Source organism: Periplaneta americana, chromosome 9 (genome assembly GCF_040183065.1).
Source record: "Periplaneta americana isolate PAMFEO1 chromosome 9, P.americana_PAMFEO1_priV1, whole genome shotgun sequence".
Taxonomy (NCBI): domain Eukaryota; kingdom Metazoa; phylum Arthropoda; class Insecta; order Blattodea; family Blattidae; genus Periplaneta; species Periplaneta americana.
Genome location: NC_091125.1, coordinates 174,648,253 through 174,672,784, shown reverse-complemented (window position 1 = coordinate 174,672,784; position 24,532 = coordinate 174,648,253). Strand labels below are relative to the sequence as shown.

Sequence of the window (24,532 nt, the reverse complement as noted above, 5' to 3'; positions counted from 1 at the left end):
TCGAGTCCACACCTGTGGAGTAACGGTTAGTGCGTCTAGCCGCGAAACCAGGTGGCCCGGGTTCGATTTCCGGTCGGGGCAAGTTACCTGGTTGAGGTTTTTTCAGAGGTTTTCCCTCAACCCAATAAGAGCAAATGCTGGGTAACTTTCGGTGTTGGACCCCGGACTCATTTCACCGGCATTATCACCTTCATCTCATTCAGACGCTAAATAACCTAAGCTGTTGATAAAGCGTCATAAAATAATCTACTAAAATAAATACCTGGGTCGATAATTGAATACTCCCCTCCAGAATGAGGGTCGAAGGAATTAATGTGAACGAGAATTTCTGAAGTTCAAAACGAAGCACTTACTGTACAGCTTCGCAGAAAATTGTCTGTAATTGCCATACAACTTTCAGAACCGCAAATAAAAATTTAAGTCTAATTTGAAATAATATGAACACAATGTACACATTAACTATTTAAGATCTATCGTATATGTAACAAAATAAAAAAAAAAAGAAGAAAAATACATTACTCGTAACACCAGCCTATACCTGTTTTTTTTTTTAAAGATGGGACATGACAGTGAAGAGGTTGAGCTTGGAATTACAGCACTATGTTGCCAATATGGACGACCACGAGATTAGCTGAAGTGAGCTAACAGTCAATGTTTGTTGGCTAATGTTAAAATTTCAATGCAAACTGATGAGAAGGTATACTTACTTAGTCGATCCTCTTCTACCTAATGGTGTAGAGCAGGGCTTGCCAAACTATGGCCTGCGGGCTGGATCAGGCCCATGAGGTACTTTTGTTCGGCCCATTTACTAACTTGAAAAAAAATTAAAAGTCAATAAAAGAATAAAAAGAATATTAATTTATTGACGAACTTTGATTGATGAAATCAAATCAGAGGCCCAGATTGTTAAACAAATTGCTCATATATTGCGGTAACAATGATGTTGCTACAATATAGGTTACTGGTGCAAGCGGTCAGCCGCCAGGCAACCGTGGGTTGTCCAGCCCAAGCACGAAGTGTGGCAACAGAGCAACCAGAGATTGCACTGCTGTAAGCTGACAACAGCGACTTCTTTCAGTACACGCTCACACATATTAGAGCAGCAGAAATGTGAAGTGATAAATATTATCCAGTTAAGAATAGTATTGGCACTCTGAGTTAATCTACAAGCATTTACCGGTACTAGTAGTTCTTACAGCATAACTTAACTTCAATTATGGCAGGGAAAGAAGAAAAAAGAGAAAATGGACAGTGAATGTTCTGTGTTTAAACAACAATGGAGTTGGAACTATTTTATGATTCAAACTGGTAATAAAGTAATTATGCCTGATTTGTAACGAATCAGTTGCTGTCTTTAAAGAATGTAATATTCGCAGGCATTATGAAATCAAACATTTTTCAAAATTTTCACAATTTACGAGGAAGTTGCTTGATGATAAATTTGAAACAATGAAGCATGGACTATCATCTTAACAGGATATTTTCAAGAAACAGAGATCAGGCAATGAAGCAGCAACAGCGGCTAGTTTCGCATGAACTGGCGAAAAGGGTAAAATCTTTTAGTGATGGTGAATTATTAAATCGTGCGTGATAATGGCGGCAAAGGAGATTTGTCCTGAGAAAGTAGATTTATATAAGAAAATTAGCCTTTCAGTAGCCTACACACAGTTGCTCGCAGAGTGGAAGATATTGCCAAAAACATAACTTGCCAGTTGAATGAAATAAGGAAACAGTTTGAAAGTGTAGGTTTTAGGTCAATAAAACACAAAATTTGAATACTAATGTTGTTTATGAGCTTTGTTTATTAGACTTAATTTAAACTTGCGTGACTTGGCCCGCGATTCTTTCTTGGATGGTTAATGTGGCCCTCACTATGAAAAGTTTGGCAAGCCCTGGTGTAGAGGGTTTACAGAGAGACCTTCATCGTGTTCTATCCAGAGCATTCATTTCTCCTTTCTCTCATGAGGACTTCCCAAGTTTGTTGGTGTCTTCCTTTGGGTTTCTTTCCTTGTATTCTTGCTTGCCAGACCGTTTTAGGATACCTAACATTATTCATTCTGGCCAAGGTATAAAAAAAATCGACGGAGTCGGAAACACGAAACACATTAATGCTGAAGTGTGCACAGCAAATGTTGCCAAGAGAGGTATGCTCACCACGTGGAAACTGTAACTTTGGCAACTCAACCGTTGTTACCATAGCAACAGGCATCTCAAACTATGTGATATTCAGTTGTTTTTCCGATCACAGAACTAATGTCATGTCTCATGTTTAGAAAAAAGCCGGTATAATCATAAAACTCATATTGGACGTATTTTTCTGGTGAATGTATTACCATATGAAGTTTCTTATTCTCCTTCAAGAAATTGAAGAAATCAAAGAAAGTGTTTTGAAATTAACCTTGATAATTAACAAAACCTTGAATTGTATTTTACCCGATTTCCATTTTTTTTTTCTGGCAAAAAAACTTTCTATAAGAGTAGTGGTTCCAGGCAAGGATAAGCCAAATTCTACAATGTTAGCAATATTGAAAGGAGAAATGCTGAATATTTCTACGCACCTCATACAGACTTCTTTCGTTTCTCTATTCCATTGTGTGACTTTGCACAAGCAAATTACTTCACATAAATTCATTGATGTAGCTTTGTCATCAATGTTGGAATCTCCAAAAAACGTTTGTAATGATATCTATACAGATTTCAACATCATTCCATTTTGGGAATCTTTCGAACGAAAACAGGACTAATTTTGTGCAAATCTGGCTTTCAGTTATAGCTAGCTCCCTGTGAAGCTGATCTGAATAATTTCAAGGCAAAAATTGTTCCAGGGCCGGGTATCGAACCCGGGACTTTTGGCTGGGTGTGCCAATGCTCTACCGACTGATCCAGGAACTGTACCAGACACCAACTCAATTTTTTCCTTCATATCCACATGCCTCAATGTTAGGTCTTGATAGCCTGTCAACCCATTTGAGGTATGTGGATATAAAGGGAAAATTGAGTTTGTATCTGGTACAGTTCCTGAGTAGCTCAATCGATAGAACATTGACGTCCTCAGCCAAAGGTCCTGGGTTCTATACCTGGCCCCGGAACAATTTTTTTTCTTGAAATTATTCAAATTGTTCAGGACTAATATACATCCCACCAAGAACTGTTGGTACGCCAGGAAGAAGGTATGAAAATGGGATGTCTGTTCAGATTAAAGGAATATGTTTCCACCATTGAGTTAGCCCTTATTTCAGGGAATATTCAATTTTAAAATGTTCATGATTGTGCATGTAAATGCATATTGTAATGGATTTTTTCCTTCTAAAGCTCTGATTTCTTAAAAGCATTATTTTATTTAAAATAATTGAAAGCAAAATTGAAATCAATTTTGTAACATTCCCATAAATGTGACAATCGTATTTGTTGCAGTGTGAGATGCGAGTAGTATTGAATAAAATGTAGTTCAGGGAGAGATGTAGAAAATCTGAGAATGACTCATCACTAGGGCTAGGATTTTGATGACCTATAAATCATGAAAAAATGTCCTAAAACAATGCATTTATGACCTAAAAATCTTTCAAAAATGCCCTTAAAATGCCCTAAAAATTGATCTTAACATAATTGGCTTAGTAGGAAAAGAGGTTTTGTACTACTTAATACTTAGACCGGTAATTAAATTAAATTCTACAAGTAGTACCAACATATAAGTTTATTTAATTTTACATAATTGTTTTCTAAGTGGTACACTTTAATTAATTATTTTACCTGATGTAATTTCCATGTAGCTCACCACAAGGCCACTCTTACTCGGAATTAGCAGGTATAGAGGAATCTAGAAGGGGTGGTTGGAGTGTACTATGTTAAAATGGCAATATTTGTGTAGAAAAACGATTGAAATATTATACAAAATAATGGGTATTAACCATAGACGTAGCTTGGTCGGTTAAGGTGCTTGCCTGCCGATCCGGAGTTGCACTCGGTCGCAGGTTCGACTCCCGCTTGGGCTGATTACCTGGATTTTTCCAACTGTAAGACAAATGTCAGGTAATCTATGGCGAATCCTCTGCCTCATCTCGCCAAATATATCGCCATCACCAATTCCATCGACACTAAATAACCTCGTAGTTGATACAGTGTCGTTAAATAACCAAGTAAAAAAATAATGGGTATTAATGGACAAAATATGTAGATAAATATAAAAGGAAATAAACATTATTTTATATTAATAATATGAGTTGAAACAGGCAAAAAATGCAAACAGTTTATCACATAACATATAAATACTAAAGCAGCTATGTTTCTGGCTTACTAGAAAAAAGATGCAATTTCATCAAAATCCTAGCCCTACTCATCGCACTCCAACAGCAGAGATCTGGGTGAATTCATTGTCACAATGATGCATGTGTTTGACACTGCACACTGCTACTAGTTAGCACCTGATTGTTCAAGAGGAGCATGCTGCATTCGTAGTGTTTCTATACAATTACTCTCTACTTTTTAACTGTAATCTTTGACAGTACCCATTTACCCATATATAAAAATTTTCCTGCATTTGGTTATGTGGGCAAGCTGTACCTCACAGATTGGAATGAATTAAAACCAAACTGAGCAGAAAGACTTTCAGCCTTCCACCATCTTTGCTGAAAACTTATCTGTCATGCAAGCAGATATGAAGGGACGTCAAATGTGGTCGATTGCACCTGTTGAGGGTTGATCAACGAAGTCACTGCGGAAGATTTTAAAAGATTTATATCTATTCGAAATTTCTTATCATTATTTTGTCATGTTTCTGGAAACATATTATCATTCTAAGTTGCAAACAAGAGTGTCATAAGCGACTTCGTATCACACCCTCTTTGCATGAAGACATGGAACCTATTCCTGGACTACTTGTTTCTTTACTTTATTTTTACTGCGAAAATAGTACAAAGACCATTGTGGAGATTTCAGTTTGTCGAAGCAAGAATGGCGGCCCATCTCTAGAAGCGAGAACACTTCTGAAAGCATTGAACACAGTTGAAAATCGGACACTTTCTTAAATGATGAAGACGTTTCTCCTCTTCCATTTGGAGATGGGCTCGCGTTATTTTTCGTGTACATGTACAAAACTTTTGCATTTAATTAAGTTGCCCTGTACTTCCTAGAGAGGTGCTACGTGCCATGCTTGACTGGGGTGCAGTCTGTGTTACCTGTTACTTTTTAATTATTTCATTAGTTGTGTGGTGAGCATATTATACTGTATGTGTGTTTATATGTACCAGAGGAGCTATCAAACAAAATGGAGCGGAGTCTTGTAAATAGCATCTGGCTGGCGTTCTGGTTACTTCTCCCCTACAGTTAGGCTGACTTATGATGATGTAAATGTCTTTAGTGTGATTCTGTTTGACTAGAGGAATTGGACAGATACAAAAAGTGTTTTGTATTTTTCAAAATGAAAAAATGAGATGGACTAACCTCCAGACACTTGACCCAGTCCCAAGTGCCTAACATCGCGAAGTGGCTTGAAACAAGCCCTTTAATCGTGTCTTACCCTTAATGTAATTTGATTTTGAAGTTTTCAGCAAAATTTACAGCTCGGTAGGTCCACTCATTTTTAGCCATGCTTTGCTTAAAGGAAAATATAGAACATCATTTTTGTAGTTACGGATGCAGACTTGCGAATGGTTTCATTTTATGTGTTGACCTAAATCACAGATTCTTGTCTATGTATCCTCTCTTCGTACTCAGACCAGAGTGTAAGATCTGTTTACAAGATGCAAGTGCGGTTCATGCATCTGCCTGCTTCTTCGGATTAGGAATGATCGCAATCGATGGCACTGATAAGAGATTGACTGTTTTATGGATTCATTTCATCCTTACAAACAGCTTCTCTTCATTATTCTTCAACGTATCTTGTTTGATTTTCAGTATTACACCAGCTGATCATCTAATCAATATTTTATGCTCGACCATGCCGAAATGTAGTAATTATACACCTGGTAGCAGCCCTTTAAAGTACACCTATTCATTAAAGTTCAGGTGTTCCACCAATCAAAAGACACCATTGTAGCAATATTAAAGCGCAAGTATCGATTATTCTCGGATATGCAATTGAAAAACAACTAGCGAAACATCACGGAGGCTGGAAATCCAATACTGTTGCAGAAGGTTATGTTCTGTTACTATAATAATTAGCGTTAATTGTAAATAATATACAAATAAATTTAATTTGTCATCTCGTTTTTTAATGTCTAAATCAATTTCAAGGTTATATCAAGATTAATCTTTATTTTACTCTCTAGATTATATCAAGGTCAATGACATTTGTTTCTAGGAGAAAATCAATACTTTTGCATCTGCGCACATCTCACAATTTACGAGATATTGCACAAGGTCAGTTCCGCTCCCCAGTCAGATAATAATAACATGAATACTTATGAATAATTTCAAGTTAGAAATATGGTCGAGCATAAAAAGTCGTATGAAACTTGCCTATAATGGTAATTAAGACGCTCGAATGAAAATTATGAAACTCGCTTGTGCTCGTTTCATAAACATACTTGCGTCTTAATTACTACCATTATAGGCTCGTTGCATAGTGTACTATTTAGAAAATCGTGACATTACACAACGGCAAAGAACAAATGTGGCTGTATGATTCGCGTCTGCTGTTGCACTTAAGAGTAGATTCAATCATCTCACACTCACCAGATCAATTCCATATACAGGTGATGACTTGGTCTGTTGTTGTGTATCTCTTAGGATCATATTGCAGACCGATAGGCATGGAATATTATAATATTCTGTTTTCATTGTGTCCCTGCCAAATACAAGTAACATCAACTTTAAAGTATGAAGTTGGTATGGTGATTGTCATCACTATACATAAATGAATATAACATCAAAAGAATTATTTAAATGGGAATCTTATTCACTACATCCATGAAATATTGCAAAAATTAAAAATCTCTCACTGTGATATCATGGCGAGAGATTTTTTTATTATGATGATTGTTAAAGAAATTCAGGAAACTCGTGAGGAATGAGTACATTCAAGTGCAATAGATGATTAATGAATAAATAAATGTGGTGGAGTTAGGTCTTGCTTGGTTTTATCAGACTTGAGTGTGTTGCTGAATTAGTCATTCTTCTTATCTTGACCTTAATTTGTAGAGTCTCCATGGATTGTGTAATCTAGTTGTCCGTATTCTTGAAATTCCTTGTTTGTTATGAGGAAATGCACTTTGCGAAGAATCCTTTTAATCTAGTAGTTAATAGTTTTTCCTAAATCCAAACAAGTCATGACCAATTCAAGCGCCTTTTTTCTCATACAACTGTAATCTAATTTGGATAAGCAAAGTACATCTTCATAAGCAAGGAATCACTTTGCTGCAGTCGGATGTATGAACTGATCTTACACAAACAAATATCAAGTGTGGGGTGGGGTGTCTCTTGCATAGAGTAGGAATTGTTATTGTTGAAACAGAGTATCAATTGAATGCTGGTAGCCCAGAAAAAAAAAAACTGTATAGTATTTTGATAAATGTTCTAGTTACTTCTCTATGAATTATTTTATGATGGAAAAAATGGAGCCTCTTGTCTTATTTGTTATTTGTATATTACCTGAAAATGTAAAAATATATTTATTATTATTATTATTTATTTTACTTCAATTATATGACTGCTGTTGCTGCCACCAATACATGACAATGACGAGCTCTTGTGCTGCAGAGGTTCCTAACCCTAACCTCAATCTTTGCTACTTACACCAACAGACAGAAAGCAGATGTGTGTGCATGCACCGCATGGTATTTGGTTGTTCTTCAGTTTCATATCTTTCACTTTTGGTTTGAGGTTACAGACAAAAGCATGACTACATAATATGAATTGAAACGAATAATCCATGCATATTTTAGTTCCATTAGGTTACTAAATGTTTTATTTTTCGCAGAAGTCTGTTTATAGCAGGGATGTACAATGTGACCACTTAAGAAATTTGAAGTCGTACTTCATCTAAAACACTTATGGCCAGTTTGTCCAAGTAATGTTTAATTTTGCTTAACGAATGTTAAATTAACAGTCTGTTTATTTTTAACGCTTTGTTAATGTATTTTCCATTTGTTCAACATAATTTTGTTTAAGATAACCAACACTTAACTATAACGTCTGTTAGCACTATTTTAAGAGCAGTTGGTAATGATTCTACACATGTAAGACAATTTTTGATTGGCTAAAATTAATCTTTAAATTCTATATTATAGAGTGAGTCATGAAACTTACATAAAATGGCAACCTGTTATAGTATACCATGCTCCATAAACAAACAGTTGACAAATGAAAGTTGTGGGTGACGTGCTGAATAATAATTACAAAGTAAGGTTATATTTCCTCATTGCTATTATGGATACGAAATACGAAAGAAATAAAATAACACTGATATATTTAAACAATCCAAACTATTTTTTTAAATGTTATATTACCAGTCATATGCTAAACATTCCCTACAGAGAGACACAAAATATTAATTTTGCAACTTCTGTTCGAACAGCTGTGGAGACATCGGCCATATTTAACTAACTGTTAAACGAGTTAACTGCCCGAAATCCTACACTTAAAATTAGCAATCTGTTAAACCAAACTGGTGTTGAAAACATACAATTTTATTAATTAACAAACTGTTTAGAGTTTTACAATTGTTAAATTTTCTAACAATACTCGGAAAAACCGACCATTACTCTGTGAATGTGCCAAAAACTCTCACTGCAGTAAAATAGTTTTGAACAGTGTATGATGAAATGAATGAATATTTAAATCACATTTCTGTACTATCTGGCGCAGTCCCACTACGCTGAAGTGCCCATGCATTGTTCAGTTGTTTTCGTAAGGAATTATTTATAACTGAAACCTGCTCATTTTGTTTCTTGCTTGGCCATGTGTTGCACATCCCTGCTTTGTAATTAACAAGATTTATGAACTGTTTAGAGTTTCACAGTAATGCCAGTTTTTGTCAGTGGATGATGCAGTGCCTATTATTTCCAATTAAAATCCTGAGTTTTCAGCAACTTGCACGTACGTGTGGGTGCATGCAGGTGCCCATATTATATTTTATGTTTTAATATTCCTGTGCCTTGCAGTATTCTGTTGTTTAATTTTTAACTTCTTCACTTATAGTTTTGTAGTGCTGCCAGGATATCTTATGAATGCCTCTTTATTTTTGTTTTTTTTTTTAATTTTTTTACTTTCTTGAACGCAAGTTATTTACTCCTTGTTTTCTTTCTCCTTGATTTGCCATGCAGCCTGTTTCTGGTGGGCCGAAGCCTGCTCAACCACCTGTTCCCCCCTCTGCTACGCTACCCCGCACAGCCCCCTGCCCAACTAAACCGGCGTCCCAGCACTATGGAACACTGCCTTCCACTCCACAAGCAAGTGGCCCCAAACCACCCCTGCCAAATTCACACGCAGCTAGCTCAGTGCCCCAACAATATGCTACAACACTTACTCAAGCAAGTGTGCCAAAGCCACCTCCCTTCCAGGCTAATCTAGCACCTCAAGCAAGTGTGCCAAAGCCACCTCCCTTCCAGGCTAATCTAGCACCTCAAGCAAGTGTGCCAAAGCCACCTCCCTTCCAGGCTAATCTAGCACCTCAAGCAAGTGTGCCAAAGCCACCTCCCTTCCAGGCTAATCTAGCATCTCAAGCAAATGCACCACAGACACCTGCAACAACTCCCTTCCAGGCTAATCTAGCCTCCCAGCAGCACACACTCCCTTCCACCTTATACCAGACTGGCCCAGCACCCCATCAGTACACAGCTCTGCCTGCACATGCTTCAGTACCTCCCTATGCACAGTCCACCCTCATAAATCAAGGCTCTTACCCGGCCACAGTTCCCGCCACTGTACACTATGCTGTTCAGGTTCCGAGTTACGGTATGCCCCCCGCACCTGACAGCACCCTTCCCCTTGGGATCCCTGTAGTTGGTGAGGGACATGCCCCCCCCATTCCCAACTATTCCACCTTCCCTAGTCAGGACAACACGAACCAACCTCTATCCAATATGACAAGTGCTGCCATCCTTCCTCATCCCACCAATATGTCCGACGAGGAAGAACTATACTCCTCCACCGACGACTTGTTGGATCCCATTGCTCGCAGCCGCATACCAAATGCTCGACTTTCTGGAAAGAAGATCAACCCGATGGAGGTGGGTCTATGATTAATGTGTAAGGTGGTGGTGAAGCGTAGGCAGCAAATGATATACTTCTCAGGTGACGGGATCTTGTGCATGCAGCTGTGTTGGACAAAGAAACTAAATGCCATCACATGACAGACAAATCAGCAGTCCAGTCTTACCAGTTTCGTTACTTCGAAATAAAAAAGTGTTAGTTGAGTTTGGTACTTACTGTCTGCTTTAAAATTCAGTCTTTTTTAATTTTTTTGTTTTCAGCCCATTCTTGCAATTGGATATCCTTCATTGTTCTGCAAGAGTAAATTTAATTGTAAATATTTCAGAACACAGAGCAGGAATTTATCGTTGGTGTCTGTGTGGATAAGTTCCTTTGTTCTTCAAAATATAAAATATTTCACGTGCTGTTTAGTTCATAATTAAACAGCCAGGTCAACAGGTCACGGTGTTTGCACTCATTACATAAAAAGCACAGTTTAATAACTCCAACCCTCGTTATTCTTACTTCAGTCTAATAGTAGATACGACAAATTATTGTGTTGAATGTAACCTCATTTAATTATGAACTAATTTTGTGTTTCTTGCTGAGTAGTGCAAAACAAATACACACTTTGATGTTAAAGTTCTTATCGAAACAAAACGTGAAAAAATGTTGGATTCTCTGTCCATTTTATGACTTTCTTGTAGGTCTGATAGGCTACATTAACAAGTATTCTACCAGATTTTATTATATTATCCAAGGTCTTTGGCCACCACATTCTTAAAGAATATTCATAATAGGATGCAGATAATTTTATCTTTATTGAATTTGGTTAGGTTGGCCATGAAATGACTAAATATCAAGTTCATTCAGGGCTACATTATTTGGCTACATTATTTGAAAAACAGCACACTAAAATCAGTAGACGTTGCAACACTGCAGATAATGCATATTAAGAGTATTGCTATTTTCCCTGTACTGCCGACTTGTGAGTTTGGTGAGATAAAGTAAACATCGTGGATGCCTGTAGTGGGGTGGTAAGGGATGTCAGTTGACTCAAACTTTTTTTTTCAAATGCTGTATAAAATGCCTCTGCCTGGAAGCTTAATGAATAGAGAGAATTTACAAGGTACCAAAAAGTTTCACAATGGAGTGACTATTGCCATTAATATTTGAAACAGCATTTACATTTTTAAATTTATTAGAATATATTAAATTACTTTATGTATTACAATGTTTTGCTTCTGTGTTGTAAATTTATGCTACTTTGCTTCTGCTTTACAAATGAAAGATGCATATATAATTATAATTTCCCTACCTATGTTTGAATCAGTGAATGTAACTACGGGAGAAGACTGCTTTAAGATTCATATTAGCGTCATTACTATTGCACATAAGCACATTCTGTTTTTATGCTAGTTTGTAATTGAAAATAGTGTGCACTGTTAACCAAGCAGCAGCAGTTTTCCATGTTGGTAACCTGGATTCGAATCCCAGCCGGTCCAAGTGGAATTTGTGTTGAACAAAGATGGTGCTTGGTGGTAGGTTTTTGTGGGGTACTTCCAAGGTGCACCAGGATGAATGCCTGCTGTGGCATGTCACTCATAGATAGGGATGCAAAGTCAAGTACCTGCCTGTAGAAAAAGTAAAATATGTAATTAAAACTGTAAATCATGACTACAACTATGGGTGAGATTTCTCATGTGTTGTGACACAAGGGACTTTTGGACTCAAACCCCAGTTGTGCAAGTAATGTTATGTTTAGTATTTAAAGTTGTTACTCTAATATTGTTTTGTGATGGACATTACCAACTTCTTTAAAAAGCTAAACTTGAGAATGCTGCTGTAGAGGGCAGAACAAAATTGACAGTTAAAGATGAATATTAAGAGTTACAAGGAAGCGCCTGATACTGCAGCCCCTGCTGCACTTTATTGAGTCATCAGCCAGCAGACTTGGAATCATCGTGAGTTTCGCCATAATATCAGGGAGGTTAAGAAAACATAATTGATCTATTGAAAAAGTATATGTTGGCCTATCTGGGGAAAATTATGCTGGTGTTCATTGTAACAGTCATTGTTCTTACTATTTTATGATTCATTGATTTTGATGACACCAAAATAGTGTTGAAATGGGCCCCCCTGTCATTAAGATATATCACCTTTTTAAGATTTTTAACGTTTTAACTTAAAGTTTTATAGTTCTATTTTGTGAATTGTTTATATGGCTAATACCAAAGAACATGAGACTAGGTAGAATTAAATTATATGTACTTCAGAAAATTACAGAGTGACAATTAATTGAACTGTTGAACTGCTCCATTGCAAAGGCAGGCTGTCATGGATGGGATTATTCATTGAGTGCAAACAACAAAGAAAATTGGCGACCACATGCATTGTTAGTAGACAGTAGCTCCAATTATTGTTGTTACTGAGTTCGTACTGACATGTTTTGACCTGCAGTTCTTTGCTTGAGGCCGTGCCATCCTCCTGTAGCTAGTAGAAGAATCAGTGGAGTAGGTGGATGCCTATAAACAAAGAAATGTTACTTGTAATGGTCAGTCAATAAACACCTTTCCCTCGCTTATATTTGTGCTTGTTACATTCAGAAACAAACCGAAATTACTTTTTATTTTTAAATCAAAGGAAAAATTATTAATTTGATTTTCGAGTACAGTATGAAAGCTTTGTTGGAAATTAGAGTTATTGTTCTTTTGTATCTCAGCCAGATTAATAGCAGTGTGTTGGAATTATTAGAATATGTCCACTTCTTCTTGTATACAAGACCATTGATGTCATCACACAGGGCGTGAACAATGCAGAAGTAGTGAAGAAGATGTCAGTGAGTGACAAGATGAAGTTCTTCGAGAAAGCCATGGAAGAGCAGCACCAACCTTCTCCAAAGCCAGGTGAGGTCCAATGTCTGTAGTAACAGGAGAACTCGGAGGTTACTTTTAAAATTATTGGAAAAGTTTTAATACATGATTTCTATTGACTTCTTATTTGCAGAGAAAGTTTTCAGCTTTCTGAGCCAGGATGAAGTGGAACGGATGAAGCAGGAAGAAGGTATAATATGTTCAACATATCAAATTTTGTGTGTGTGTGCGCGTGAGTGAGTGAGTGAGTGAAGGCAGGAAAGTAGATTATTTTGGAGGAAGATTAGTGAAGGAAAAATTCTTTGTCCAGGCGCTACATTACTACTGACAACAAAAGGTATCACAAGAAAACAATAGAGAACAAAAATGGATAAGTATAGAATTTTTAGGGGTGATAGGTTGGGTCTAGGCTATCATTTTGTAAGATAGGAAAATCATTTCCCTAATGAGACATTTTGGTATTATGTGAGGACGAAGTCACAACACAACCTGTGATGTCATGATATGTGACTGGCGTGAAAGACGGAACAATACAGAATATTTAAAAATATATTGTGGTGGGATGGTGTCTTAACACTTCGAGTCCAGAAGACTTAAACCACTGTTCCATGCAAGTTTCTAAGTTTGAACTTGGAGTTCGTATACCTGCATAATCGGGTAAAGTTGTACTGTCAGTGACACAGTTCATCTGCCCTGGAAGGACTGCGGGGTTGGGGTAGTAGTTTCGCACTAGTAGTGGATGGAGAGAAAGTTAGAAATACAATGTAGCATGCATTATAAAAACATTGATTTACCAATTCCGCGCCACATTACTATGGAGTACACTACACATGAAAGTTATATTGCTACGTCTTAACTTCTGTATATATATATATATATATATATATATATATATATATATATATATATATATATATTTACCAGCAATTCTATTAAGCAAATGTTCACCTTCGTCTTCCAAGTACAAATGAAGAGAGAGAAATGTTTTTTGGAGAAAATAGAAAGGGGATTAAGCAGAGTGTATTCACACCAAAAGTACCGTTAGCCAGCCGCTTGCTCCAAAGTTAGCCTCACACCCCTAACTTCCCCAAGGTTCGGCGCAGATGAGCTGTGTCATCGACAGTATTGGGATGGATGAATATATAATAGGATGCGAAACTTACTGAGTTTCCCATAACACATACTAGAGGCGCTGTTGTAAAAATTGAGCTTGCTGCCACGTGTTGGGGGGAGGGGCGTTATTACATCTAGCAGCGCACCAAGTGGCGAAAAGAGTAATTACTCCATGCATTTAGCAGCGCACCTAGTGACGAAAATGTTAAACTGAGCAGAAAGTATTCACTCCCACCCTCATCAATATTCAAAACTAACCCAATTTAAAATAAAACATTTACATTTTTATTCCTCACAGCATCTTCTACTGAAAATTCTTACCGGAGCCAACAGAAAGATAAAAGAGACGATCTATTTTACACTACACGATTAAAGTATAACCAGACAGAGACAAAAAAAAAATAAAGCAGAAGGTTAGATAATTGGGATTATATTCTTTGGGTATTTATTGTACAGTGCAATGGAAAAGTGTGTAAGAACTGCTTACATAGTTCGATTTATTATATTACTATTACTTTACAATACATTCAACAACACTATTTTTACAACGTCCATAAACATCACTGTTTAACATACACTGCTTATACACACACGTATCACTTTATGTTCACTTATTAGCAAGTTTCTGTCTGCCATCTCGTTTCCTCGAGCAATATCTCGAACGGATAAATAGAGAACTCTGGGTAATGTACCCAACATGTAGTTCTAATGTTCACCACCTACGACGTTGGGTGCTGATCATCTTATTTCAGCCCCCCGCCGCCAGATGGTGCTGACCGCAGTTTTGCATCCTGTTACATATTTATCCATGGTATTGGGTTCGTTAGCCGAGCGGTTTAAGGCGCACAAGATATGTCCAGCCAGCATATCGTGGCTAGAACGCTTTCAGAATAAGAAGGCATATAAGGCAGAGCTAGTTCAGATTGGTGGGTTGCCTAGTTAAATCGTCGTGAAGTCTCGCTGATGCGTCACGTCTTACTTTCTTTCTTGCGCGCACAATATTTATACTCAGGATTGTATTTTAAGCTCTGTCATTCCATAGAGCTTCGAAATCTGAATCTGATGGTACAAGAACGAAATTCTTACTCTCCTGGTTCGCATGTTATCGCTTAAACTGGATCGCATGTTATCGAAGACTAAACAATGATTACATCCAAGCCTTAACACCATATACTGTGAAGTCTCTCGCTGTAAACAGAGATAGATTTGATTTAAGTTCAGACGTGGATTTTTTCTGTGTTTACTGAAGAGCCTGTATTGAACAATAATAATTACGTACAGTAGCAATGTCTCTTGAAAGGATTCAAGTGGATCTAGTGTTTCGTCTGTTACACGCAAAAGGAAAATTCTACACTCGCAGGCGAATGTAGGCTATGGTAAGATTTTCACTTTTCATCGTAATGTTACTCACAGTGTAAGAAGAAAATATCGCAGAAAGTGTGAGGTAATTTAATTGGTTGATATTGTAAAGATCAACACCCTCGTCCCTTTTTCAATTAATTATAAGAAAGAGTAGCCTATTAACATGCTCACTTGAACAATGGAACTTTTTAAGATGAAACAATAATTAATTATATTTCCAGTGGCACAACAACGGGATGATGAGGGGATACGATTTACCCCCTTATGGCCTTATTTAACTTGGCAGAGTTAAGGCCATAAGGCCGTCTGTTACACTCAACCAGGATTAAAACTTGCTTACATAGTTGAACATACAACTGAATCGGAATTAAGTAATTACATACTGATACGATTTAGGTACATAATGAGATCAAAAGAGGTAGTTACATAAAAATTTACCTCATAAAATAAAAATAAACATAGTGGAATAGCCTACATATTAATGTTGTTAAAATCAAATATGAATCACACAAAAGCAGAAGCCGATAATTCAATAAAAAATGTACACAGTAAAAAATAAAAATAAACACATTGGAATACATATTGGTATTAGATTACAAGTAGGTAGGATAATAGAATATTAATAAATATACTGTAACATAAAAATAATAATCATTATTATACACAAAATTTAAAATACTGATAATGTAAATTGTAAACACTTTTAATAATGACCCCCCCCCTCCCTTAACAAAATTCTGATCATGAGTGATTTGGAAGGTGATAGCGATATATTTTACGAAGAATTAAGTTCGGAAGAGGAATATAATTTTAATATGAGAAGAAATTCCGAAGGCCGTGAAAGAAGAGTTCAAGAAATGTTCCAAGAACGTAAAATCCTGAACTAGTTCTGACACTGTACACAACTGGCGCATGCATCGAAAAAAGTTCGGAATGCATTCTGAGTTACTTGCTGGAACAAACCTTTAACAGCATGAAGAGTTGGATTGAAGAGGCTATCTGGGTTGAAAATTAATTTTCTTAAACAAAATATAGCAGATCCAAATTGTATAACTCTCAGGCATTCCCAATTTATTGGCAGCAAAAGTTTCAGTCTACTGCCTTCTTATTTAACCTGTTATCCTGAATTCCAGATATTTTTTTGTTTTGCAATGTTATTCTGTGTTTAGAAATAATTTCAGTAGCTCATTTATGGGTGTGTTTCTCGTATGTTTAAAATGTAAAGGGAGAGCGATATTGTTTTTTTTTTTTCTTAATGAAGACCTTTAGTGTTTCATTATTATTCATTTGTCGAAAATCACCGAACTTTCACTCACAAAGATGGCACAGTATTTTAAACATGGGAAAAAGCGTCTATAAACATATTAATTAATAAGAAAACATACACAGAATGATTGAATATGTGTTGAACATGGACCTTTCAATTACTAGTCACGTCTAAGCAGAAGTTGGAAGAAGGCAAAGAGGCAGCAGCTTTGCTATACATAAGCAGCACCAGGTTTTTCTGGTGAACATTTTCAAAATTTTCGTGAAAAATGAATAAAATATCGTACTTACAGTTAAAAATATGACAGTAATTTCGTGAAAATTCCGTGATTATTATTTTTTTCACCATGTAATGTTATGCATTCATACAAAATCTTAATTAGTTATCATCTTGTATGCAGCATTGTATTTGCAACAATAATAATAATAATAATAATCCTTTGTAAATCAGCCTTATTGTTGCTTAACTAAGTTTTATACAGAAACCTTGTCATCAATGGTACTGTAGATCATTAAAGATAGTAATAGAATTCCCAAATAATTTCCCAATAATGCTATTGTTTTGTAGCTAACGTCTTGAAAACTAATATGTTGTATTTCTTTAAAATAGTTGAAAAAGAAATGCCCTTTTTTCGTGTTTATCTCGGAAACAGCCGATTTTCGCGAAAACTCGCGACAAATTTACTTCTATAAATCAGTCACATTTATGATAAAACTTAACCTTTTGTTGTTCTTGGATTTTTAGAAAAGAAGATAGCTGCCCTCTCGAAAGACGAACTGAAGAACTGGACACAACTGGATGAAGCCTACGACGATGACGAAGATGCTGAGAATGTTACGAACAAGTAAGTGAGGTTGTGTCACCCGTGTGTAGTGTCAGTGACGGTGACAGCTGCTGTGCTGACACGCGCATCTGTTGCAGGTCCAGCTCGCTGAGTGGCCTGGTGAGCATGGGCAGCATCCGCACCGCCAAGGCTGAGCGCAGGATGAAGGAGAGGCTGCAGCAGGAGGTAACCTGCCTTCCTACCCTGACAACTAAAGAACTATAGGATAGAATCGAAGCTCACACCTATGCGTCGTGCTGCACTGCTAAACATGATTGTTTCTCCCTGTAGTGTCCCTAGTATGCTACTTATTATTAGGGCTAGGATTTTGATGAAATTGCATCTTTTTTCTAGTAAGCCAGAAACATAGCTGCTTTAGTATTTATATGTTACTAGTGGCTTGTGCAGCAAATGCTGCAAACTAAGTTCATTAGACGTTCAAATAAAAATTTTTCAGATTTATTTTCAATGAAGAATACTTGTCTTTTTGATAGTTATTTGCTTCCATAATAATGAAACATACTCCCTCTGAATGGATTTTTTTAGGCCAAATACTTTTTCTTGAACCTATCCAACTTCAGTTTTTGAGTTTCAACGCGAAAATGCAAGTATCAATGTCAGGACGATAGCAGTAGCTATTTCAGGTCATTGTGGAATGTCAGGTTTGTTAAGCTTTCGAACAATAGCATTTTCGTATAGCTGCTGCATGTAGAACTTGAAATGTAGAGTGTAAAATCATTTTATCCTACTAAGAGATCTTGCTGAAATTATCTGGAGACTACAAAATTTTCTAGGCCTCTTATTTTATCAGTAAGTAATACCTTTTTATCTCTCGAGCCAATACTGAAGACAATTACACATATCAATATCTACACTACACCGCCATTAAGTATATGAAAAAGACCCAACCCCACGGGTTTAATAAGTATAAAAATATTTGATTTTTAATAACAATATTATTATCTTACTTAAGTTTTGTAGTTATATATAGTAGTCACTCAGTAAATTATAGAAATGAAGATCTAAATTAAGATATTCTCTACATTTACTTACATAACCTCAAAACGTTTCACTTTCATATCATCAACATAGCATTAATATGTATAATTAATGAAAAATAGTCACATCATGATATTAACTATTATAATATTTAATTTCTAATGGTAATAATGTCATCAAACCACCTCAAGTTTCGTAGATTTGAATATCCAATACACAGCTGTACTCAGAAAATTATACACTGCAGAATCAGTTTTTAATAACAAATTGAATTGAGCTCTAAATATGTCGGCAATCCTGCAGGTCATGGCCTTCGTGTAATAGCCTATTGTTGATTGTAGTGTGTGTTTTGTTCTGAAATTCAATCAAGTCGGCCGTGATTCATTAAAATTAGTTCTCAAAACTGACAACAGATGGATTTTGGAAAATAGGAAAATTATGTAGGAAAATTGACATTTCACTGAAAACTACTACTTTTCCGAAAAACTTTGGAGGCCAGGCATGAAAATGAAGGATCACTCATTAAAATCCGTTCAGCCGTTTTCCCGTACTTTCCATTACCAGTTCAAATTATATATATATATATATATATATATATATATATATATATAGATGTGATAAACTGAGTGTTTTAAGACATATTTGTTAGGGCATTTTTTTTTTTGCATTCTTTTGCTTGTTTCAACTCATAAGAGCATTTTTTGTTTTATTCGATCATTTTTTAGGCATTTTCATTTAATTTTGGCCATAAATCCCATTATTAATGTAAAATAATGTATATTTCCTTTGATATTTTCTTTACATATTTTGTCCATTAATACCCATTATTTTGTATAATATTTTAATCGTTTTTCTACACAAATATTGCCATTTTAACGTAGTACATCCCATGTAATGGATCAGTCCAACCACCCTTTCAATATAGATTCCTCTATACCTGCTAATTCCGGATAAGAGTGGCCTTGTGGTAGACTACACGGAAACTAAAAGTAAAGTAAATCCATGGTGCTACAGCCCATGAAGGGCCAAGGCCGACCAGCTGACTGCTGACCTCACGTCCACATGCCGACACAGAGGTGAATGATCATACATGGAAACTACATCATGTAAAATAATTAATTAAAGTGTACTACTTAGAAAAAATTATGTAAAATTTAATTTAATTACTAGTCTAAATATTAAGTAGTACAAAACCTCTTTTCCTACTAAGCAAAGATCAATTTTAAGGGCATTTTTTTTTTAAGATTTTTAGGTCATGAATGCATTGTTTTTAGGACATTTTTTCATGATTTATAGGTCATCAAAATCCTAGCCCTACTTATTATCATTGCCGTGACGTATGTCCCTGCCTCTACTCAAGCATAACGACATCATACCCCACACCCTCTTCACTTCGCTACAAGTAAGCAGACAGATATCCAGCAGACGTATGCTTGTAATATTGCTTGTGTGTAGGATACTGCGTCTCAAAATGTTTCCTTCAGAACAGAAAACAAAGATGCATATTTCAAGAAGCACATGAGGAACAGTTTTTCGTTTGTGCTTAATTTGTTGTAAAATGTGTGTCGTTATTATTCTTCTTGACATAAAGATTACCTGTAAGTTAAATACTTCCTTGACAAACGTGTTGCCTTATAAATAGGGGCAACCTTCAGTGTTATTTGTTAACGGTCTTGTTACATAAAAATATGGAAGTGCCTGTGCTCAGTTACGTTGTTCCAATATTGTGGGTATTTTCAAATTCGTTTTTCTTATTTCAGTAATAAATAGGGACCGAATTTTTATGTAATATCAGAATGTGAAATATGTACATATTTATGTAAGAAAAATAAGCTGAATATATACCAAAATATGTAAAATCATGAAAATATTTAATATCAATATCTGTCAGGTATAGGATAGCTAAGACTCTCCAGTTGTGATTTCATAGAGAACCCGACTTTTTTTAATGCACACTTGACACATTACTATTTTTCCATCTGTAATGAAAGATTGCAATTCATGATTTTATTTTTGTCGTTAGGGTTGAAGATACAGGGGCCATTTTAGTTTGTTAAAAGCAGTAGATAAACTCACTTGCACTTTATACTGTAAGTACTAAAACTAGAGAACTGAGTGAAATGAATGACACAACAGAACTGCAAGCACTGTTTCGCTTTACTGGATTAGGAGAAAATAAGAGGAGATGTGGGACATGTGCATTTTAGCTGCTCCCTGTAAGAAACAAAGTACCTACTAAAATCTCAAACTATAGGTATTTACAAACTGTCGTTTGAAAAGTGACATCCTGTCTCATTCAGAAGGGTAGGATTATTCCAGCCGAGAACCATACTTTCTAATTGCTCGGAAAATCCCATTTTCATATAGGTCTACTAAATTTAAAATAAAGAGGTCGAGCAATAACCTGAAGTCTCATGTCACACTTGACACGGGTTTTCCGTGGAAGAATTATAGTTCGAGATAAATCATGTCGTCCTCGTCCCATCCACCACACGAAGGCAACGCTACTTTCTGAGAGATTTTTTTACAATACAAGGTAGTTGTATGAGAAAGGTTGCCTTTTGTTCACTCATCTTTACAGTGGGTGGTATGGGGTGAGTGCCCTATTACTTCCTGGAACTAAGGACGTTATGTTTCGTCCCGAAATATATCCTTTCTTGGGTAGGTAAAAAGGCTTTTTAAATCTGTGTATTTCGATTTGTAAACTTTCCCAGCAGAAGTTTTTTTTTTCCTTTCAGAGAAGTAAAAATGAATAAAACCCCCAACTACGTAGATTTATGTAATACCAAGCCATAATATGTAATGTGGGGTAAATATGTAAAAATACGTAGTATCAAATTTTAATATATTAATAGTAATTACAAGATTCGCAAAGATTTGTTATTTATATACGGTTAGGTTGAGAGGAATATAATATGTAATTACATAAAAATCTGGTCCCTAGTAATAAAACACTAAGATTTGAAAAAAGACATTTCATGTGCAACATTAATGACGAAATTATCACAATCCCGACAATGAAGCAAAAAATAAATAAATAAACAAACAACTTCTACCTAGCTGTTAGCAGTTTTATTGCCTGCAAAATTGCAAAATCTATGAAACTTGGAACATGTGGTCGATTTGTTAAGTCGTGTTTGCGTGGTGCCACTGAAATAACATGTCCAGAGCAGGTTAATAATTTCATTAAGATTCACTTGTCTCCAACACTGTGAAGAAAAGGGTAGGTAATATTTACAAATCAATTGTAAATGAAATAGAAATAAAAGTTTCTCAGTTAATAACATATCTTCCGCCTCTGGACGAATGTACAGATATAAATGATATTCACAGCATTATCTTAGAAGATACCCACTCCACCCCTCTCTCTGCAATAGTGATTTGCGGGTTGCATTTCTATTACATGACCATTTCGTGGTGATTGGTAATCATTGACATACAGTTTACTTTTAGTATTGCAATAGTATTTGTGGCTTTTGCCATAAAAATGTATATTTCTCCGCAAAATTAATGAGTTCTTCACTGTCTATTTTGATTATTAAGCTATAAGAAGTTAAGATGCACAAATATAAGAGATAAAAAGACACCTGACTGTTGTTATTTTCAACAGTTCAGCCCAAACAGAAAAACCTGAGCATCTGCCTGGTGCGCCATCACAATTATTCTTCACAATGAATACTGATCACGCCATGCCGTGGTGTGTTGTTCCGCTGACTCTCATTTAAATACATTGCAGCGTGTAGGTGTGAGCTGCCAGTGGAGAGATACGACACTTGACTGATTGTCATTAGCAACTCTCTCAAAACGACTACAGCATCATCCCTCTTTCAGACGCAGATAGTTCTGTTGGTGCCTTCTAGCCTTTGTTTTATTATGGCTAATAGTCATAGCATTGTGTTCTAAGGCATGATGTCTAGGACCAGTGTTACAGATTGCACGTTGGTTCAAGTCCTCATGGGGGAGGAATTTTTCTCATGAAGTTTCGGCCAGTAGTTATGACAGGTGTCCCGCGTCGTGGTCTAAGGCATACTGCTTAGGACTTGCGTTACAGATTGCGTGCTGGTTCGAGTCCTCATGGGGGAATAATTTTTCTCATGAAATTTCGGCCAGTGTATGGGGCCGTTGCCCACCCAGCATCGTGATGCACTTGGGGAACTACGATAGGTAGCAAAATCCGGTTGCGAAAGCCAGCTATAACGGCTGGGGGGATCATTGTGCTAACCACATGATACCTCCATTTTGATTGGATGATCTCCCACCTCTGCTTCGGCATGTGGGCGTGAGGCCAGTAGCCGGCTGGTCGGTCTGGGCCCTTCACGGGCTGTAGCACCACGGATTATTATTATTATTAGTTACGATAGGTAGCAAAATCCAGTTACGAAAACCAGCTATAATGGCTGGGAGAATCATCATGCTAACCACACAATACCTCTGTTCCGGTTGGATGATCGTTCATCTCTGCTGAGTCATGTGGATATGATGCCAGGAGTCATCTGGTTGGCCTTGGCCCTTCATAGGCTGTCATGTCACGGATTAATTTTTTTATGGATAATGAATTTTACCACACAGATGGCGTCATTTCCGAAATGCAATTTTATTCGAACTTTCAGAAGAGTCTTAGTTGATCACAGTAGTAACCAGCCAGCTAATGAACTAAGTTTGCTTCTAGAAAATTATTCCTTTACTTATGTTTATTTTTTATTTTTATGTATTATTATTCATTTATTCTTTCATTTCCATTCATGTATTTGTTCATCTGGTAGAGTTAAGGCCTTCTCTTCCATGACTACTACAAACAGTAGGTTAGAAAATAAAGTCATTTTGCCAGGAATTCTTAGCACTACTCACTTTTCCCAAAATCAGCAGGTGATTAAAATGTAATGCTTTTAGCTGAATCTCGTGTTATGCAGGGATTGTTAACCGATGAGGACGACGACAAAGAGCTGTCGCCAGCAGAGCAGCGGGCGCTGAAGGCTGAGAAGCGGGCAGCATGGCGGCAAGCAAGGCTGAAGTCACTTGAGCAGGTATGCAATCTGCCATACTGTAGGTGGAGCTATTTCCTCAGATTATTGTCAGTGGATTTTTTATGGAACCATCTAATTTGCTAAAATGTTACATATGTCTATAACAGAGATTTCAATTCACTTTGTAACCCTTTCAATATATAAATAAATTAAATGAGATTCACATTCAGAAGGTTCTGGGTTCAAACCCTGCGGCCGACCAATCTGACTGGTGTTTTTCATGGTTTCCTTCTGTCATAAAGGCAAATGCCGGATTGGAAATTTGTAGGCCTATACCATGATTCATCTCCGCTTCGATCACCAACATCATAAACATTAATCAAAAATCTAAAATCAGTTACATGAACACAAGCTATCTGCAATACACAATAGAAACAAGAACTCAACAATAGTAAAAATGGTCTACTAGCTACACACAGATCCTAATACGTGATATAACCACAGATGGTAAAGTATGTATAAGTAAACTTAATATTCATTGATTAAAGTTCACGTTAACACTTTGTTTGTTAAAAACATAAAATTGTTTAGTCACACGTTAATAAATGTTAAAATTTTTAAAAAAGGTATATACCTTGGACAGACGTGATGTCATGTCTTCATCAGTGTCTCCTGAACTACTGGTGATCTTGAATTCTGCGATGTGCATTCGTCAGTTCTAGGGGTGGTGGTGTGTTGCTATTATGGTGGGGGCTGGTTGTTTGTGTGTTATGACGTATCATGACGTCGATTAATGTGTGGGTATTGAACTGTAATTGTGTATTAAGTATATGTTGTGGGTATGTTATTGTATGTTTATATATTTCGTATTGTTCTAAGATGTTTAACTGTGAACTTTTTGGTGTGATGTGCAAAATACGTCATAACACACAAACAACCAGCCCCCACCATAAGAACAACACACCCCCACCCCTACAATCGACAAATGCACATCGCAGAATTC

At 36.4% G+C, this 24,532-nt stretch overlaps 1 protein-coding gene across 6 annotated transcripts in view; it reads left to right on the top strand.

Moving 5' to 3' along the window:
* scrib (scribble planar cell polarity protein) overlaps positions 1-24,532 on the top strand; it is a 308,579-nt gene that overhangs the window by 261,918 nt on the left and 22,129 nt on the right. For 5 of the 6 annotated variants that reach the window (XM_069836394.1, XM_069836397.1, XM_069836396.1 and 2 more), the window contains 6 exons: positions 9,261-10,166; positions 12,932-13,034; positions 13,135-13,191; positions 17,488-17,587; positions 17,665-17,752; positions 23,476-23,589. In XM_069836394.1, coding sequence (XP_069692495.1) covers positions 9,261-10,166; positions 12,932-13,034; positions 13,135-13,191; positions 17,488-17,587; positions 17,665-17,752; positions 23,476-23,589 — 1,368 coding nt within the window. The remainder of the gene's footprint in view (positions 1-9,260; positions 10,167-12,931; positions 13,035-13,134; positions 13,192-17,487; positions 17,588-17,664; positions 17,753-23,475; positions 23,590-24,532) is intronic. The other variant, XM_069836398.1, reaches the window with a different exon arrangement.